The sequence below is a fragment of the Lates calcarifer genome, linkage group LG10 (assembly GCF_001640805.2).
Source record: "Lates calcarifer isolate ASB-BC8 linkage group LG10, TLL_Latcal_v3, whole genome shotgun sequence".
Taxonomy (NCBI): Eukaryota; Metazoa; Chordata; class Actinopteri; family Centropomidae; genus Lates; species Lates calcarifer.
In genome coordinates, this window is record NC_066842.1 from 25,780,232 (window position 1) to 25,795,529 (window position 15,298).

Sequence of the window (15,298 nt, forward strand, 5' to 3'; positions counted from 1 at the left end):
AAACAAAAATGTTCCCATACGATTACAATTTAGCGATACAAGATTTCATAATAACCATGACAACAGATTACTGGACTACCTCTGAACAAGTTTCACGCCGTTTCATCATCACCGTCATTTATATTCAACTGGAACCTGAACGCAGCATCAGTTAGGCGGAAAACTAGGTGGGTATACGACGTTCCAATACGAAGCTTTTGTATCAACACAACTGTGGATTAAATTACTTGTGAAACCGACTTAGGGTAAGTTATCTGAAGTACTTTGTTATACACACACACACACACACACATATATATATATATATATATATATATATATATATATATATATATATATATATATACATACATACACACACACACACACGTGTGTGTGTGTGTGTGTGTGTGTGTTTTGTGTTTGTGTGTGTATATATTTATACATATGTAAATGTTCTCCACGTCTTCATTGTGTGTATTTCGAAACGCATATATGGAGAGAGAGTTACAGGAAGCGGAACGAGACCATAAAACAAAGCTACTGAGAATACCTCCAAACAGTACTTCCGGTGTAACTAACATTCTCTAGTAATATAGATGATCTCAATAAAAGTAGTATGCTATGATGAATTAGTTAATTCTATTTTCACGGTATATATTATTTTCACACTGATCTCTGCAGTAGTAGCAACATAGACTTGAATTCGTGCTTTTAATATGAAGGAATAGTCGTCTTCATCCTGTCCATTGTTGTCTCTCCGTAACTTGAAATAACTGTCGCCGCCATAATTTAGGAAAAAACGTAAACACTGATATGATTATTCCAAGGTAAGAGCGCTGATTACTTGTGTAGAGAATGTTATAATTATGCTATGCTAGCTACGAAGGAAAAACTGTAACGGTGTAAACGTATCCGCAGTGGCGATGTCGGTAATGTGACAGCATTCTCGCGCATACATAACTTCTTCAAACGATTTAATCAAACTGTGTAAAGTATAATGACTCGCAGGTGATATGTGTTTCGTTTCGTTTCTAGCTCCCACTGTGATGTTGTGACGGTGGAACCACTGACCAAAATGTTTTCATGACGGAACATAACTGAAGACACACAGTTTGAAACTACAGACATCTTAAACAAAAGGAAGTAGTGGTAGAAAAAACGTCAGAAATGCCTCGACCTGCTCGGAGCAGACTTTGTCCATGGATAGAGACTCTGATCCTGAGCTATGGCAGTGAGGAGGGGGGTAGCAGCAGCACCAGCAGCGGGCGGCTGAAGGCTCATGTCATCGGGGTGGGTCAGATGTCTCAGTCCCAAGCTCAGGGCTCTGAGGACCCCTCAGGACTCCTCTTCCTTTCCGACGGGGTGCTGCAGATCCCTGCTCTCCTCACCGCATCGGCCTGGGAGCATCTTCAGGAGCAGGAGGACCGCGAGTGCTTCACCAGCCTAGTCAACACCACGGTGTGTATTCAGGACTACCGGCTGCACTTTCACATGGCCCCCGAACAGAACAAATGCAGATTCTTTTTATCAGTTGGAGAGCTGGCTACGACTGCAGCTGGTCCAGTTAAAGACAGCACCCCTTGCTGCACGACCCTGCCCTCAATCAGGCTGAAGATCTGTAAGATGTGGAGGACCCTGCTGAGTCAGGAGGAGCAGGACTCTCAGAAGAGCCAGTGTGGGTTTGATCTATCAGAGCTGCTGGGGGAGTGGCAGCATGACTGTGTGCAGACTGTGCTGAAGGATGTTCGGGAGAGCCTGATGGTGGCAAGTAGCTACCCTCTGAGCCCACAGTCCTCCACGTCAAACTACACATCACTGTTGACCTGCCCAGGTGGATTCACTGTCACAAGCTGGGATGTGAACAGGATCAGATATAAGGGAGTGAAATGTTTCAGTGTCCCCATAAAGTATCTTCTCCTCCCAGAGGAAGACGCTCAGCAGCTGCAAACACCACCTGATGTTAGAAGTAGGACACAGAGTGGGCTCTATGCTGCTTCTGAGGACAGACAGAGAGATTGTCCACCAGTTTGGAAACCTTCAGAGACCACTCAGCCTTCTGTTGATGATGCAGACTGGCAGATAGCCACACCAGCAGCTGCAGAGAGAGGTTGTGACACTGATGAGAACTCCCCTCTTCCTGTAGAGCACCATGTGCTACACGAAGACATGACGGCACAAATGATAGATGGTGACATCAGACTTTTATCCAATCCTTGGGACATTTTTCCTCCCCCAAGTGACACCTCCTCATCCTCCAGTGCATCTCCAGAAGTAACACCAACAAACACACTGGACAAACCTACAGCTGCTGAATTTAAGTCTGATCATGCTGCGATCTTAACCAGTACACAACTTCCTGACTACAGCCTGAAGGAATCCCAGCAGGCATCAGAGCACAGCAAAGGAGAACTCAGCTTCTTCCCACCGTATCAGAAACCAAGACACTCAACTAGCCCTCCTGTCACTGCTGGTTCCTCAACTTCAACCTCTGTGACTCCACCAGAACCCTTTTCCAGACAGTCAAACCTGTTACCAACCACAGACAAATGCCGCAACCACACAACACAACAAAATCTTTCAGCTTTTGACAAAAACAGCATGATTTTGGAGAAGGACATGGAGCAGACTATTGAGAGAAAATATAGAAAGGCAAAGAGAAAGAGAAGCAAGCCCACACCAGAAGTACTCACCACCTTTGGGGAGGAGCATGAGGAAGAAGCTCAGATAAATTTGAATCCGCCATCTTGGCTCTTTGACACACAGGCAGGCTCTGGGGCTGAAGAGGGCAACAGTCACAAAAAGCATCAAACTACAGGAACCATCGTCAGACAAACTCACACTGTTCACAGAAATGGCAGGCCATTCTCTTACTCTTACAGAGTGTTAAGGCAGAATCTGCAGGATTTCAGTCAATTCAAAGTTGCTGAATCTTTGCTGCACTGGGCGTTGAAGTATCTTGTTGTTCCAAAGCAGACAGATAATCCACATAACATGTACCTCTGACTTTACTGTAGGTTCAAGGTGTTGAAAGACACTTAAGTTGGTCAGTTATTGTTTCAGTTATGGTTTTCAGCTTGTTGAGAATTCCAGTCTCCTGTGTTGACTCATGTTAATGTTACAAAGCAGCGCTGTATAGTTGACTCTGTTTTTTTATGGTATATTAGTGAAATCTGTCATTTGTTGAAATAAATAAATCTTAAATAAATATTAAGATTATAAATATTTTCACTCTAAAAAGTTTTCAGTGTGTCCAGCATACATAAAAACACAAGTTCTTTCACTTTCTTAACTAAACTAGAATGTTAAAAGAAACTTAACATTTAGAAATATATGTTGAAAGTTTGATCATGATGTGTTGTAATGTTAATGAGCTGTTCGCTGGAGACATCATGGCCTTCTAAAGTTCATGTTGGGAACCAGCTGCTTGTAACTCCAACATATGTGTCTCTTTAGCTGCAAAATTATGTCACTGAGGTCACCATCTGGTCACTAACTTTTTCTGTTTGGTTCTCAGCAGTTTGTGTTCAGTGTGTTTATCAGAGATCTCTGTAGGGGGAGTGAACCAGAACCAGAAAGTTACAGGCTGCAAAACCAGTACAATGAGCTGCAAGACAAGACAAAACAATCCACAGAGCTGGAGAGAGCTACAGTTATCAGAGGTACTAATTATCAGTCGGTTCACTACAAACGCTTTCACATTAAACACAGTGATTTGATCCATTGTTAACAAAGAGAATTGAGCAGTGCAGCCTTAAAGTTAATATAAAAAGTTAAAGGGACTGAAGTGGGTCCTGACCATCGTCATGGTTACTGTGTTGTCATTATTACCAGAGGAAACAACTGTGACTTGTTGACTATTCAAAGCTTTCCTCAGAGTTTTAACTGGCATACAGTTTACACAGACGAGTGTGTTAATGTGTTTAGTGAACACTCAGCAGGACATTCATTCAACTCATTATTTCAAGTTAGCAGTCTTTATTCCAGAATAAGTCAGGATAAATAGATCTGAGATGGGTCTGAAAACTAGAATTTACAGGTGGCTTGAAAGTCTCATTTGTTATGTGAAATCAATGATAAAAGATGAGTTGTTTTCATTAAAGTCTTATATGATTATTTATCTTTATTCAGACATAAATATATCATAAATATATTTACATATCGTAAATACTAAAGTCATATAATAATGCAGTGTGACCTGTGAGAGTAAAGTAGTTTTGTATTTGTCCAGAAGAGGTCACCAAACATCACACATGGATTAGCTTGGATTAGAAATCAGGTCACGTTCACAGGTTCAGTGCAGAGTTAAAGCATACTCAAACTGGACGCCAGGTTAGACTCAACAGTTTTCACATCCATAATTTATTCCCACCATCTGAAAATACGTGCGGATGGAGAGATTATCATTAGCTGTTAAATGATAAGGAGTGCACAGAAATGAGTGTGTCTGTGTGTGTGACACAGGGTCTGAATGAGTGTCAGACCACTGTTTGTTTTATAGAAGAGGTTTAGTGATTCTTGAAGCCCCTCTCTGCTCAGAAATTTTTCTTGCTGTTACTTTAGTTGCATGTTTGAGTTTCATTGTGCAGACTGATGTATGTGCAGAGTTTTACTCTATAAGATATATTTATCTCATGCAGTGGAGAGGTTTCTCTCACTTTAAGATTTTCATCTAAAGCTCGAGACATCACAGTTAGTTTGGAAGCAACATACACAAAAGTGTGATTTGGAAGCTGGAAACCTCCTTCACGCATATGCTGAAAATGAACTTTAAAGTGAAGACATCTTGTGTCCAGCTGTTAAAACTTTGGAAATTAAAAGAATTGTGCTTGTTTGAAAAACCATAAATTCTTATTAAAAACAGATAATTTTTATGTCTTGTAACATGAGGGGATCTTTAATATAACCACAGCACTGAGTGAATATATACTGGAGATCAGAAAGTTACAGCTCTGTTTTTTTTGACAGCAACTTTTATTGATAGTCAGTGAGTCTGGATCTGTTAAATCTTATGGTAAACCACAAAGATTGTCAACATTTGATTTCTCATTTGGTGACATACATTTTGTTAGTTGTGTGAGAGATGATATCAGATCTGACATAATGGAGTTTTATAAACTCAGTTATGAGTTCATGTGTCCCATTAACAGTGGGATGAGGGCTTAATAGGCCCCTTAAAAACTGTCCACACCTTATATGTCCAGTGCAGGTGATAGTCTCTTGCATTAATATACATTCTAAAATATGTCTTCTGCAGTATGGATGGAAAGAATTTTCCAGTGGCCACTCTTTGAAAAACTCAAAGCCTTCTCGCTGTGGCCTGTCTTGCATGTTAGTTTAGTTTTGTTTGCGAATGAATCACCATCTGCTGAGAGAGAGAGACAGAGAAAAGAACGACTTCTGAGTTTATCCACTGAAAGCTCCAAACCCCTAATGTAAGCAGGAGCCAGCTGTGTGCACTTGTAAAGTTGTTATAATCCTCCTTTGACCTATAAACAGGAAAATACATAATATAAAGCATCATACTCACATCTACAAATAATACACTGTCCGTGTTGTCCTTGTAAGGCAGAACAGTCCTGACAGTCTGTCTGCAGCTTCTCCCTGGACAATTAAAACACCATATTTCACTTTGTGCAGCTCCAATACAAACACAACCAACACAACATGCAGCTGTATCCAGTGAACACAGAGACCATCAGAGAACACAATTTCTCTTTGACTCACGCATTTTAGTTTTTTTTGTGTGTGTGTATTTCTAATATTATAATACAAAGCAGAAAATTAAAGCGAGAGTTTATTTGGAGTACCTTTCCTAAAATATGTTCTCCCTGCCAATACTGACATCAGTTTAATCCATTCATGGTTCATAATAATGGAAAAAGAAATTTTTCACATTGAGAAGCAGGGACTGACTAATTTTTGGCATTTTTGCTGAATGAATTAAACAGTTATCAAAATAATTTATTAATGTTGTTATGTTAGTAATGATGGACTCATTGTATCAGCTCTAGGACCAACCTCAACCGTAAGGAACCGTCAATATGACCTTCACAAAGCTGATGTCCAGTGTCTGTTGTCACCATAGAGGCGTGAGTTTGTGCTTGTATTATTCTGTAAAGTGCTCCAGTTACTGAGGTGAGTTAAGATGAGTTGTTGACTTTACACAGGTGGTATTTATTATAGAGATGGTGTGATCAGTTACATTTGTTTGTTATTTTCTCAAATCCCTCAGTGCTAATTATTTACAACAATGCCAGAATAATCCAATCCTGTCAATCTTTGCCTAGCTTTGTTTCACAACCAGAAAGCAGCCATTACCCATAACAAGCCAATCACAAAACAAAGATCTCTTCACATTTTTTAACAGATGAAATGATGAAGACAAATCAGAGTTTGATGTGTCACAGCAGCAAAAGATAGTTGAAGAACAGATCTATCAGTATAAATCAGTGATAACAAAACTTTCCTTAAAATGAATCATGAGGACACACTACACTGTAGATAGAGCATTAAAACAAAACTCACCCTGCATGTAATTGGTTTTACTTTGTATGATATATTCTGGTTGTTAATGTCTTCAGCACATACCTGTTGCTGATGTGGTTTACACCTGCATAAAGAGGATGTAGGATGTAATTAATAATTAATATAAACACTGCACTAAAAATAATGGAAACTGCTCAGTAAGTTGTCTGGTGGTATAATTATAGTATTAATGACCTCATTTGTGTATTTTTGCAGCAGATGGGAAGAAAAGAGATGGTTGAGTTCTGCAAGACTATTTAACACAAATTCTTATCATAAGGTCCATTTACTTGGTTGTTTTTTCAGCCACATCTGATGGTTTTAATCAGCAGCCTGAGAACTCTATCCTCTCAGGTCATGTCCTCAGGATCCTCAACTTGAGGATTTTACAGTCAACAATTACTGATCAAATACACGGCAGTTCTTTAAGACTAGTTCTTATTATTTAAATCTTAAAATTAGACTGTTTTAGGGGAAAAGTGCCGGTGAAAGAAGAAGTTAATGGAAGATATAATTTCTGGAAAAAATAATCAGAAATGTGAAATTTTACACAGGTTTTGATGCATAATCAAAAATTTCTTCAATGATAAGAGGAACAAGAATAAAACAAGGATATTAATGTTTTGATAGTGATTAATATGTGTTTAGACCAACTGTAGGCCTGTAGGTGTACCAGTGTTATTGTGATAATGATTATTATTATTTCCTGTTAGTCATCCATCATTGAGATATTTTCTGAATAAAGCTTTTTTGTGGTGTTTGCTATAGAATCAGTTCCTACACAGAGAGAAACAAACAGAATACAGTCCCTCTGCGTCCACTTGTGTTGGACTGAGGAAAGAAGAGGACCTGACATTAGTTCAAATTGTTTAAGTTATTTTCCCTTTTATACACTTTGTTTTCATTTGAGGGAACCCACAGCAACTCCCAGAAAGGACTCGGCAATGTTTGCTTGTTCTCTCTGTGTGAGCAACTCTCAGCGTCAGGGGTGGACGTGATATTTCAAACAGCACATCAGTGCGTTTATGTATTGGGTGCCCGGAAATTTTTCCAAATAAACACAGCTTGATTCAACCTGGGTGGGCAGACTTATCAAGCGACTAATTCTATAAACAGATGAGGGAATAACCCGGCACCTCATTGGTTGCTGGGCAGAGGGGGGGGGGGGGGCACGAGGGAGTTTCAGTGCAATGAAATTTTAATTAATGTGGGTGGGCTGAGAACACCACAGACTGTTTATGATGGACAATTTATTCCCCAGTGCAAAGTCAACATAACACAGCAAACGTACAGCAATTATTAACATTTTTCTGGGGCCCTCATGAGGCTAGAGAGTCATTCAGTGGAGGAGTGGCGCTCCGGGAGCAGGCTCAACTTTCCCCGGGACACAATCCTGCTTCCTCGGCGTCATGACTCTCTACCACGGCCGCCTTCCGTCGCTCGGAGTGCCGTCCTCGACTCTGAGTCTCTCCGCCCCCCCGCTGATCTACTTGTACGGACGAGAGAGCGGAGGGGTCGTGCCCGCCGCCTTGAGCTTCTTGCCGGCCCGCCAGGAGCCCCCACAGAAGCCACCCTACAGCTACATCGCGCTCATCGCCATGGCCATCAAGAGCGCACCGGAGCAGCGCGCAACTCTAAGCGGCATCTACCAGTTCATCATGGACCGGTTTCCGTTTTACCACGACAACAAGCAGGGCTGGCAGAACTCCATCCGACACAACCTCTCCCTCAATGACTGCTTCATCAAGGTTCCTAGAGAGAAGGGCAGGCCCGGCAAAGGCAGCTACTGGACGCTGGACACCAAGTGTCTGGATATGTTTGAGAACGGTAACTACCGCCGGAGGAAGAGGAAGGCGAAAAGCCAGCAGGAGGTTCTGGACTCCAAAATCGCTGGACACAAGCGCACCAAGGGCCCGGGGCCTTCCAGAGACCCTCAGATCTCCATGAAACATCAGACTGGCTCAGAGATAGCAGAGGTACCGGCGAGGCAGGATGCGGAGAGGATGGAAACACAACCAGACACTAAACCTGTTGTGGTTGAGTTTAACCACGCTGAACAGCCAGAAAATACACCCACACAGAGACTTAAAGTGCTCCCCAACCAAGACACCCTCGCATCCGCTGGGAGGAGGCTTGACGCTCTGCAGCCCGACCCGTGTCCCGCTCCGAGACACACTCCGCTATGGATGGACGGAGCGCGTCTCCTGGGCGCGTCCCTCCGCTGGGAGCCAGAGGAGAGAAGGTCAGCGTTCAACGGGGAAGAAAGAGAACCGCTCTGCGCCGTTAGCGGCTCGGGAAACACTAACCTGGCTGCACTTGCCCAGGACAGACCGAAAGGAAATGTTCCGAGCAGGGATAAATCAAAAGGTTTTAGCATCGAGAGCATCTTATCAAAAAGTGAATACGAAATGCGCGGCAGCGTCCTCGGTCTGTCAGCGGAGACATGCGCAGAGCGCCAAAGTTCAGGTTTCGGCTCGTCTGTGGTTGTCGGTGCACGGCCGCATCAGCTGTGCCAAATGGGATTCCCCCTCTGCTCTTACCTGTCACTCACCTGCCCTGACAAAGTACTGCATTTTAAATGAGTTCAATCGTGAATTTAGACTTTCCTGTATTTTACGCACCGGCCCCTACAAGTGTAACGTGTAGTTACCTTTGCATGAAGAGTCACTATAAGACAGTTTACTGTTGTTTTTCAGGATCTCTGGCATCTTCATCACCTGCATTCATGTTCTGTTAAAATCTGTGACTGCGCAGTTTAATGCTCAATACAAAAACTCCCAAAAGGATATAATGTTTTTTGTCATTGTTGTGTGAATATTTAGGGAAAGGTCATGTATACAGTGTTTTTCTCTTCACTCATAACGATGAAAACCCTCAGAGTACATACAGTAAGTTTCCGTAATTGAAAGAAGAACCTTGAATGTAATGACTGGGCCCGTGGAGCCCACATCATATCTTTGAACTCTGGAGATTATGTACAACATGAGAATTAACTTTTAGTACTTGATAATGTAAGCAAAGCTATTTTACATTCCACTGTGCAAAATAAACTTTAGTTCAGTAGAAAAATGGCAGCATGATTTATTTACAATGAGTCAAAACCATAAATAGAAATACAGTTGGAAGACTGTGGATGTGTTGCTATTTGAATGAAATGTCACCTACACATAATCCTTTGTCTGATGAAAAGCTGAGATGTGTATTTGCTTTATGATCAGTGGGGACTTTCAGGCTTGTTCAGTTTTGTTTATTTATCCAAAGTGATTAAATACAGATCAGAGGAGTAATCCGGGATGTTTCAATTATCATTCAATTAACATGACTCCCAAAACTGACTGGACAAAACATATGGACCAAGATTCTGGCTCATGATAAATCCTTTGTGAGGGAGGACACTGCAGTCTAAACTCTCATTGAGTTTTATTCTGCCAGTTCTTTAATGAGCAGCTCTGTGGCGTTAGCTACTTCTGAGCAGGTCACATGATGATTTATGTGACTAAAAACGAAAACATTAGTAAAACTAAGCTATGTTCTGCTCACTTTTTCTGTTCTTGCAGTTTCCAGTGTCTCGACTTCCTCCAGTAATGACTCAGACAACTGAAACAATAAAATCATTTCATAACTGTTCACTGATTGATTTTCCCTCTCTTTATGTTGGAAAAAAGCCTCTGACAACTCACTGTACTTAAACCTTTATCGTACCAAATCTAACAGTACTACGGTGAAGACAATGATGATGTTAATAAAACTGATAAATATCACATCTTTATGTGAATATATCAATTATAAAGTTCTGGTCTTTCCTAAACAACCAGTTTGATATGAACCAGTTCAACAATAAGAGTGTAATCAATCAAACACATCACCTCCATATGTGAGACAGACTACATCAATAACATAACATGAAATCATTTTAATGCGTTAATACTAAAAAAAGAAAATCTGAGATCCAGGTCCATTTATGAGCTTTTGATGAACTTTTGACCACATCTTACAGTATTCCTCAGCTTTATGTGTTGTAATTTCATCACTCAGAAAACTTCATCCACTGTGGCAGGCTGCAACATGCAGTTCTCTGCAGGACGACAAGAGACTCTTGACTTTTTCATCAAACTACTGTTTCCGGGATCAAGTGAGCTGTTGCACTCTGAGTCAATTAAGTTTCCCCTCTTCCCCAGTAAAATCCTGCAGACCCTGAAAAGTTTTGAAAAAGAGTGAGAGAGTCTACTATTTTAATCCTGGTGTTCATATCTAATAAGAGCTGATGGGACTGAGAGTCCTAAATGAGCTTTTCTGAATTCCAGCAACACTATGACACCTGCATGAAATTAGAGAGCACTGCTGACAGCATCATTACAAACAGAGAGCAGCCATGTCTAAATATAGGCCTATAGCTTAGACACATGCCCGTCTGAAAAAGCTGTGTGAGGCCAGTGCTGTGCAAATCAGGAATGTTTGTTGAAATAAATAAACCTCCCCACATTTGAGGAGAGGAACTCACAATCACAAGCATTTCCTGTGTATAGGATTCTTTTGGTCAGACAGTGTAAATAAAGCATGATGAAAACCTCAGAGGGGAAAGAGTGATGAAGAGGGTGAGAGAGGAGTGGAAAGAAAAGAAGTATCGGTTTAACTTGACGCACGGAACTCTGTTTCTTTGGCGTTTGGGTGCAGCCAACACATAACACATTGTAACTGGTTGTACTGGCTCTCCACCTTCTGGTGCTACTCCAAAGATTCCCAAAGTGAATGAATACATGTCAGTTATCTGATGGTCACTGTGAGTGTTTGAACAGAAAAAGCAGCTGAGAAAAAAGGAAATCCTCTCTTTTTTATTAGTCATCTGAGAAAACAAATTGTTTTTGGAGATCTTTAACATGAGCACTGGAAACAGTCTGGACTCTGTAGCAGGGACACACAGGTGATGTTGGAGTTTTCCCTCTGCTAACACACCTAAATCTTAAACCTGAATTTTAGCTTTTTCTTTTGCTGTTTCTTTTGTTTTATATTCTTCCTACTGCTGCTCTTTTAGTTCATGGCTGCATGTATGTTGTAAATGAAATCATTAAAAAATATGAAAAATTAAAAAATATGAACTGTTTTAAAGAGGAGGAGACAAAAAATGTAATTAATAAATTACAGTAAACTAGCAGGTACAATGTTCTCTTCCAGGTAACATCAGACTGTGTTTCCAAAATGCAGTTGTTGTGGAAAACCCAGATCAACTGTATAAAAAATAGAGTCAGATTAAACTTATGTATTTCAAAATGTCAGTTGCATTTATTTAATATATAAACCTTTGTAAACACTGGATTCACAGTTGGCCCATTCATGTGTTCCCTCCGCAGTACAGTGCATTAGTGAGCCTACTCACAACTCGTTTCCTGGTGGTGACACAACCAATAAGGTATCACTGGACCAAACATTACAGAGGAGCCTCCCAGAGGTTGACAGAAGCAGGAGAAAAGTTTTCCTCTAAACAAAACTGACAGAACTCCAAAGAACAGCGTCTCATGTGCGTCCCAACTCCTATCTTAGTATGTGTTACTTGACAATTATTACATTGACAAGTATTACTTTAACATCCACCATGCTATCCATGAGTAACCATAGCAGTCACTTCACAATAAGAGCTCCCACTCGCTCATACATGACAGGTACGCTCTTATACAGGTGGCTGTATAGTGTACTGAACTTATAATATCAACACATGTATCCTCAACACATGCACAATAAGTACAAGAAGTGCAAATGGAAAAAACGGGTGCACCGTTAGCCCGGATTTTATTTCTAATTAAAGATTTAATTGCAATACACTTAAAAAATAAAGTTAGATGCCACTACTATACAGTAAATTCTACTAATCAATAGTTACTGGTGAATGTATGAATAATTTTAAGTTAAATTACCTTAAATTTCAAAGTTTTTGTCATACCACACCCCTTTTTCAAATCCACTGAGTTATGAGAGGCCCTTGCACCATCTGCTTTTAAAACTATAGGTAAGTTGTTTTTTTGTTTTTTTTTTCATTTTCTATATGCCTACACATACTCGTTCACACACATGTACAACCACATAGATAATAAAAACAGAAAGAAAGAAAGACAACATCAAACAAACAAACAAAAAAACTATCCATTTTTACGACGCTAATCTGTAAAATGCAAATAAAAATAAAGTACTGCTTTTGATTTTGATTCGTGACGATTTGTTGTGGCGTGATGCATTCTGGGAACGTAAACGGCCGTGGCCGTGACCGCGACCGCGTTCAACGCATAGTCCAAACCGGACCGCCGTGCTGAGTCCAACCGCTCTCCAACCGGGCTCCATCCGTTATTACGGTTGCGTGAATTGGAGGAACTACTGGTGAGGAACTGGACTTTTTGTTTTATCTTTGTGGGGCGAAGACGTTTAATGTGAACAGGCTCGACGGACATTTGAAGGCTCTAGCTGGCTGTCCTTTAGCCGACTTCTCCTTGGAGGGAAGTTGTCATCGCTCAGCTTAGCCTGCTTCTTATGATAGAGCTAGTTTGCTCACTCTAGCTTTATGTGAGCAATAAAACATCGCTGTAACGACTTTCACCGTCTAGACACCACACCAGGATCTGGACTGAGACAACGCGGTTCTGTGAGGCGGGCTGTCGTGCGTGCAGGGAGAGAGGAAACGCCGTCCAGCCGTTTTTCCTGGCTGTGCTACTGAAACTGGTAAGTTCATATATCTGACAAAAGAACATTTAGGTTAATGTTGGCTTATTAGGGAACATTAGAAATACACAGTTTCAAAGTTAAAATGTTACAGAAAAATTGTTCTAAACAGAATTCAAACACAATGATTTGGAAGTGTAAGTACTGGGCTTTTAGCTGTGAAAAGAGAGCACAGCTGTTTAAGCATTATAGGTTCAAACATGGAAGTTACGTGAGAACAGAGCCATTTCCTTGTTTACATCAGGAATGTCTGTGTACGTTTAAGTCACTAAATGCACTTAAAGTGCATTTGTCCCACATTCATACCAAAACTGCAGATCACCAACCAGCAGATGGGCCAATTAAGTTTAGTTGTCAGTCATGTGAGTTTGCTGAATCTTGTTCAGAGAGTGAGTTTTTCACTCACCTGCATTCTGTGCATCTAAAAGCAAACCATAAGATCAGATGTCCTTATAAAGACTGTAACTTTGAAAGCAGTATTTACTCCACGTTCAAAGCACACAAGAGCAAAGTACACAAAGAACAGAACTGGAAGAGGTTTAAGTCAGAAATCGTTGGTGATGATGTTTTAAGGCAGTGATGATGATGCTTCACAAGAGCAAATGTCAGATGCGGATGATATTGAAGACATAGACAAGGTCAATGAGGTAACCAGTGACCGTGATCTCCATGATTTAGAAAAACAGTTTGAGCATAACTTAGCATCTCTTCTACTAAAGATGCAAACTGTTTTGCACATACCAGAGAGTGCTGTGCAAGACGTGGTACAACAGCTTTGGCAAATCAATCAGCTGTCACAACCACGTCTACAAAACAGAGTCAGGACTGTATTAAACAAATATAACTGTTGCATGGATGAACATTTGTTAAAGAGATTATCAGTGCTGTGTCAGAAAGTAACATAATGTCACATTGTTCTAAAGATGGACCTTTAGGAACTGCCAAAAAAAGAGCAGCCTATATGGGCAGAGAGTTTCCACTGGTAAATCCAGTTGAATATGTTGTGGAAAAAGGCAAAAAACCTCTTGCATATGTTCCAATTGTTCCCATGCTACAGAAGTTGCTTAACAAAACTGATGTTTTAAACAAAGCTATGTCAGAGAAAGTCCATGTCCCACAGGAATACAGGTCATATGCAGATGGGCAGTACTTCATTGAAAATTCACTTCTTTCAAAGGATGAGTTCACAATTGCTCTTGGCCTTTACATTGATGACTTTGAAGTAGCCAATCCTCTTGGAACATCAAAGTTGAAACATAAGATGTGTGCAGTTTACTGGGTTATTGCGAACATACCAGCAAAATATAGATCCAACCTTAACTCTATCCAACTGGCTCTACTGTGCAACACCTCCACAGTCAAAGAGTGTGGTTATGCTAAAGTACTGCAACCTCTGATCTATGATCTTCAGTTTGTTGAGCAAAATGGCATTTTCCTGGAGCACCTAGGTGCAAGTGTCAAAGGTACTGTTTTGTACGTTGCAGCTGACAATCTTGCTGCTCACTCTCTTGCAGGATTCTTGGAGAGCTTCAGTGTCAAGAAATTCTGCAGATTCTGTTCAACCAGTAGACGTGACACTCAACAGCATGAGGTACATTCTGGTTTCTTTCACATGTGAGATAAAGAGTCCCATGATAGGCAGGTGCAAGAGGTGCAAGGGGATCTTGGATTGGGTCGCTCTTATGGTTTGAAAGGAGCATGTCCTTTAACTCAAAATCTTAAGCACTTTCATGTGGTGAGTGGGTACCCTCCTGACATCTTGCACGATATCTTGGAAGGCATTGTTCCAACCGAGGTGTCACTGTGTCTTTCAGACCTGATAGTCAAAAAATTATTTCACACTCGATGTGCTGAATCAGGCCATCAGGTTCTTTAAGTACACATTTAGTGACAGAACAGATCGACCTCAGACAATTGGCAAGGGATTTTCCACCAAAGGGACAATTGGTGGAAATGCCCATGAGAACTGGTGTCTAATAAGGCTCCTTCCACTTCTTATTGGTCACTAAGTCCCTGAGGGTGACAACACTTGGGAAATCCTCATGCTTCTCAAGGACATTGTGGAGTTAGCTGTAGCTCCAAGGCA

General features: G+C 40.9%; 2 protein-coding genes across 3 annotated transcripts; both read left to right on the forward strand.

Moving 5' to 3' along the window:
* The first annotated feature begins 124 nt into the window (after nucleotides 1–124).
* acd (ACD shelterin complex subunit and telomerase recruitment factor) lies at nucleotides 125–3,206 on the forward strand. Of its 2 annotated transcripts, none has more exons than XM_018704008.2 (2): nucleotides 125–245; nucleotides 1,018–3,206. In XM_018704008.2, exon 2 carries the CDS (start codon nucleotides 1,150–1,152, stop codon nucleotides 2,983–2,985), a length of 1,836 nt encoding a protein of 611 aa, XP_018559524.1. In that variant the 5' UTR covers nucleotides 125–245; nucleotides 1,018–1,149; the 3' UTR covers nucleotides 2,986–3,206. The 2 variants fall into 2 exon arrangements, with proteins under 2 accessions (XP_018559524.1, XP_018559525.1); XM_018704009.2 differs by lacking the exon at nucleotides 125–245 and adding an exon at nucleotides 571–809.
* Nucleotides 3,207–7,733: 4,527 nt separating this feature from the next.
* On the forward strand, nucleotides 7,734–9,576 carry foxl1 (forkhead box L1). Its single transcript, XM_018704013.2, has one exon. The coding sequence runs from the start codon at nucleotides 7,917–7,919 to the stop codon at nucleotides 9,087–9,089; it is 1,173 nt and encodes a 390-aa protein (XP_018559529.1). The 5' UTR covers nucleotides 7,734–7,916; the 3' UTR covers nucleotides 9,090–9,576.
* The last annotated feature ends 5,722 nt before the right edge of the window (nucleotides 9,577–15,298 follow it).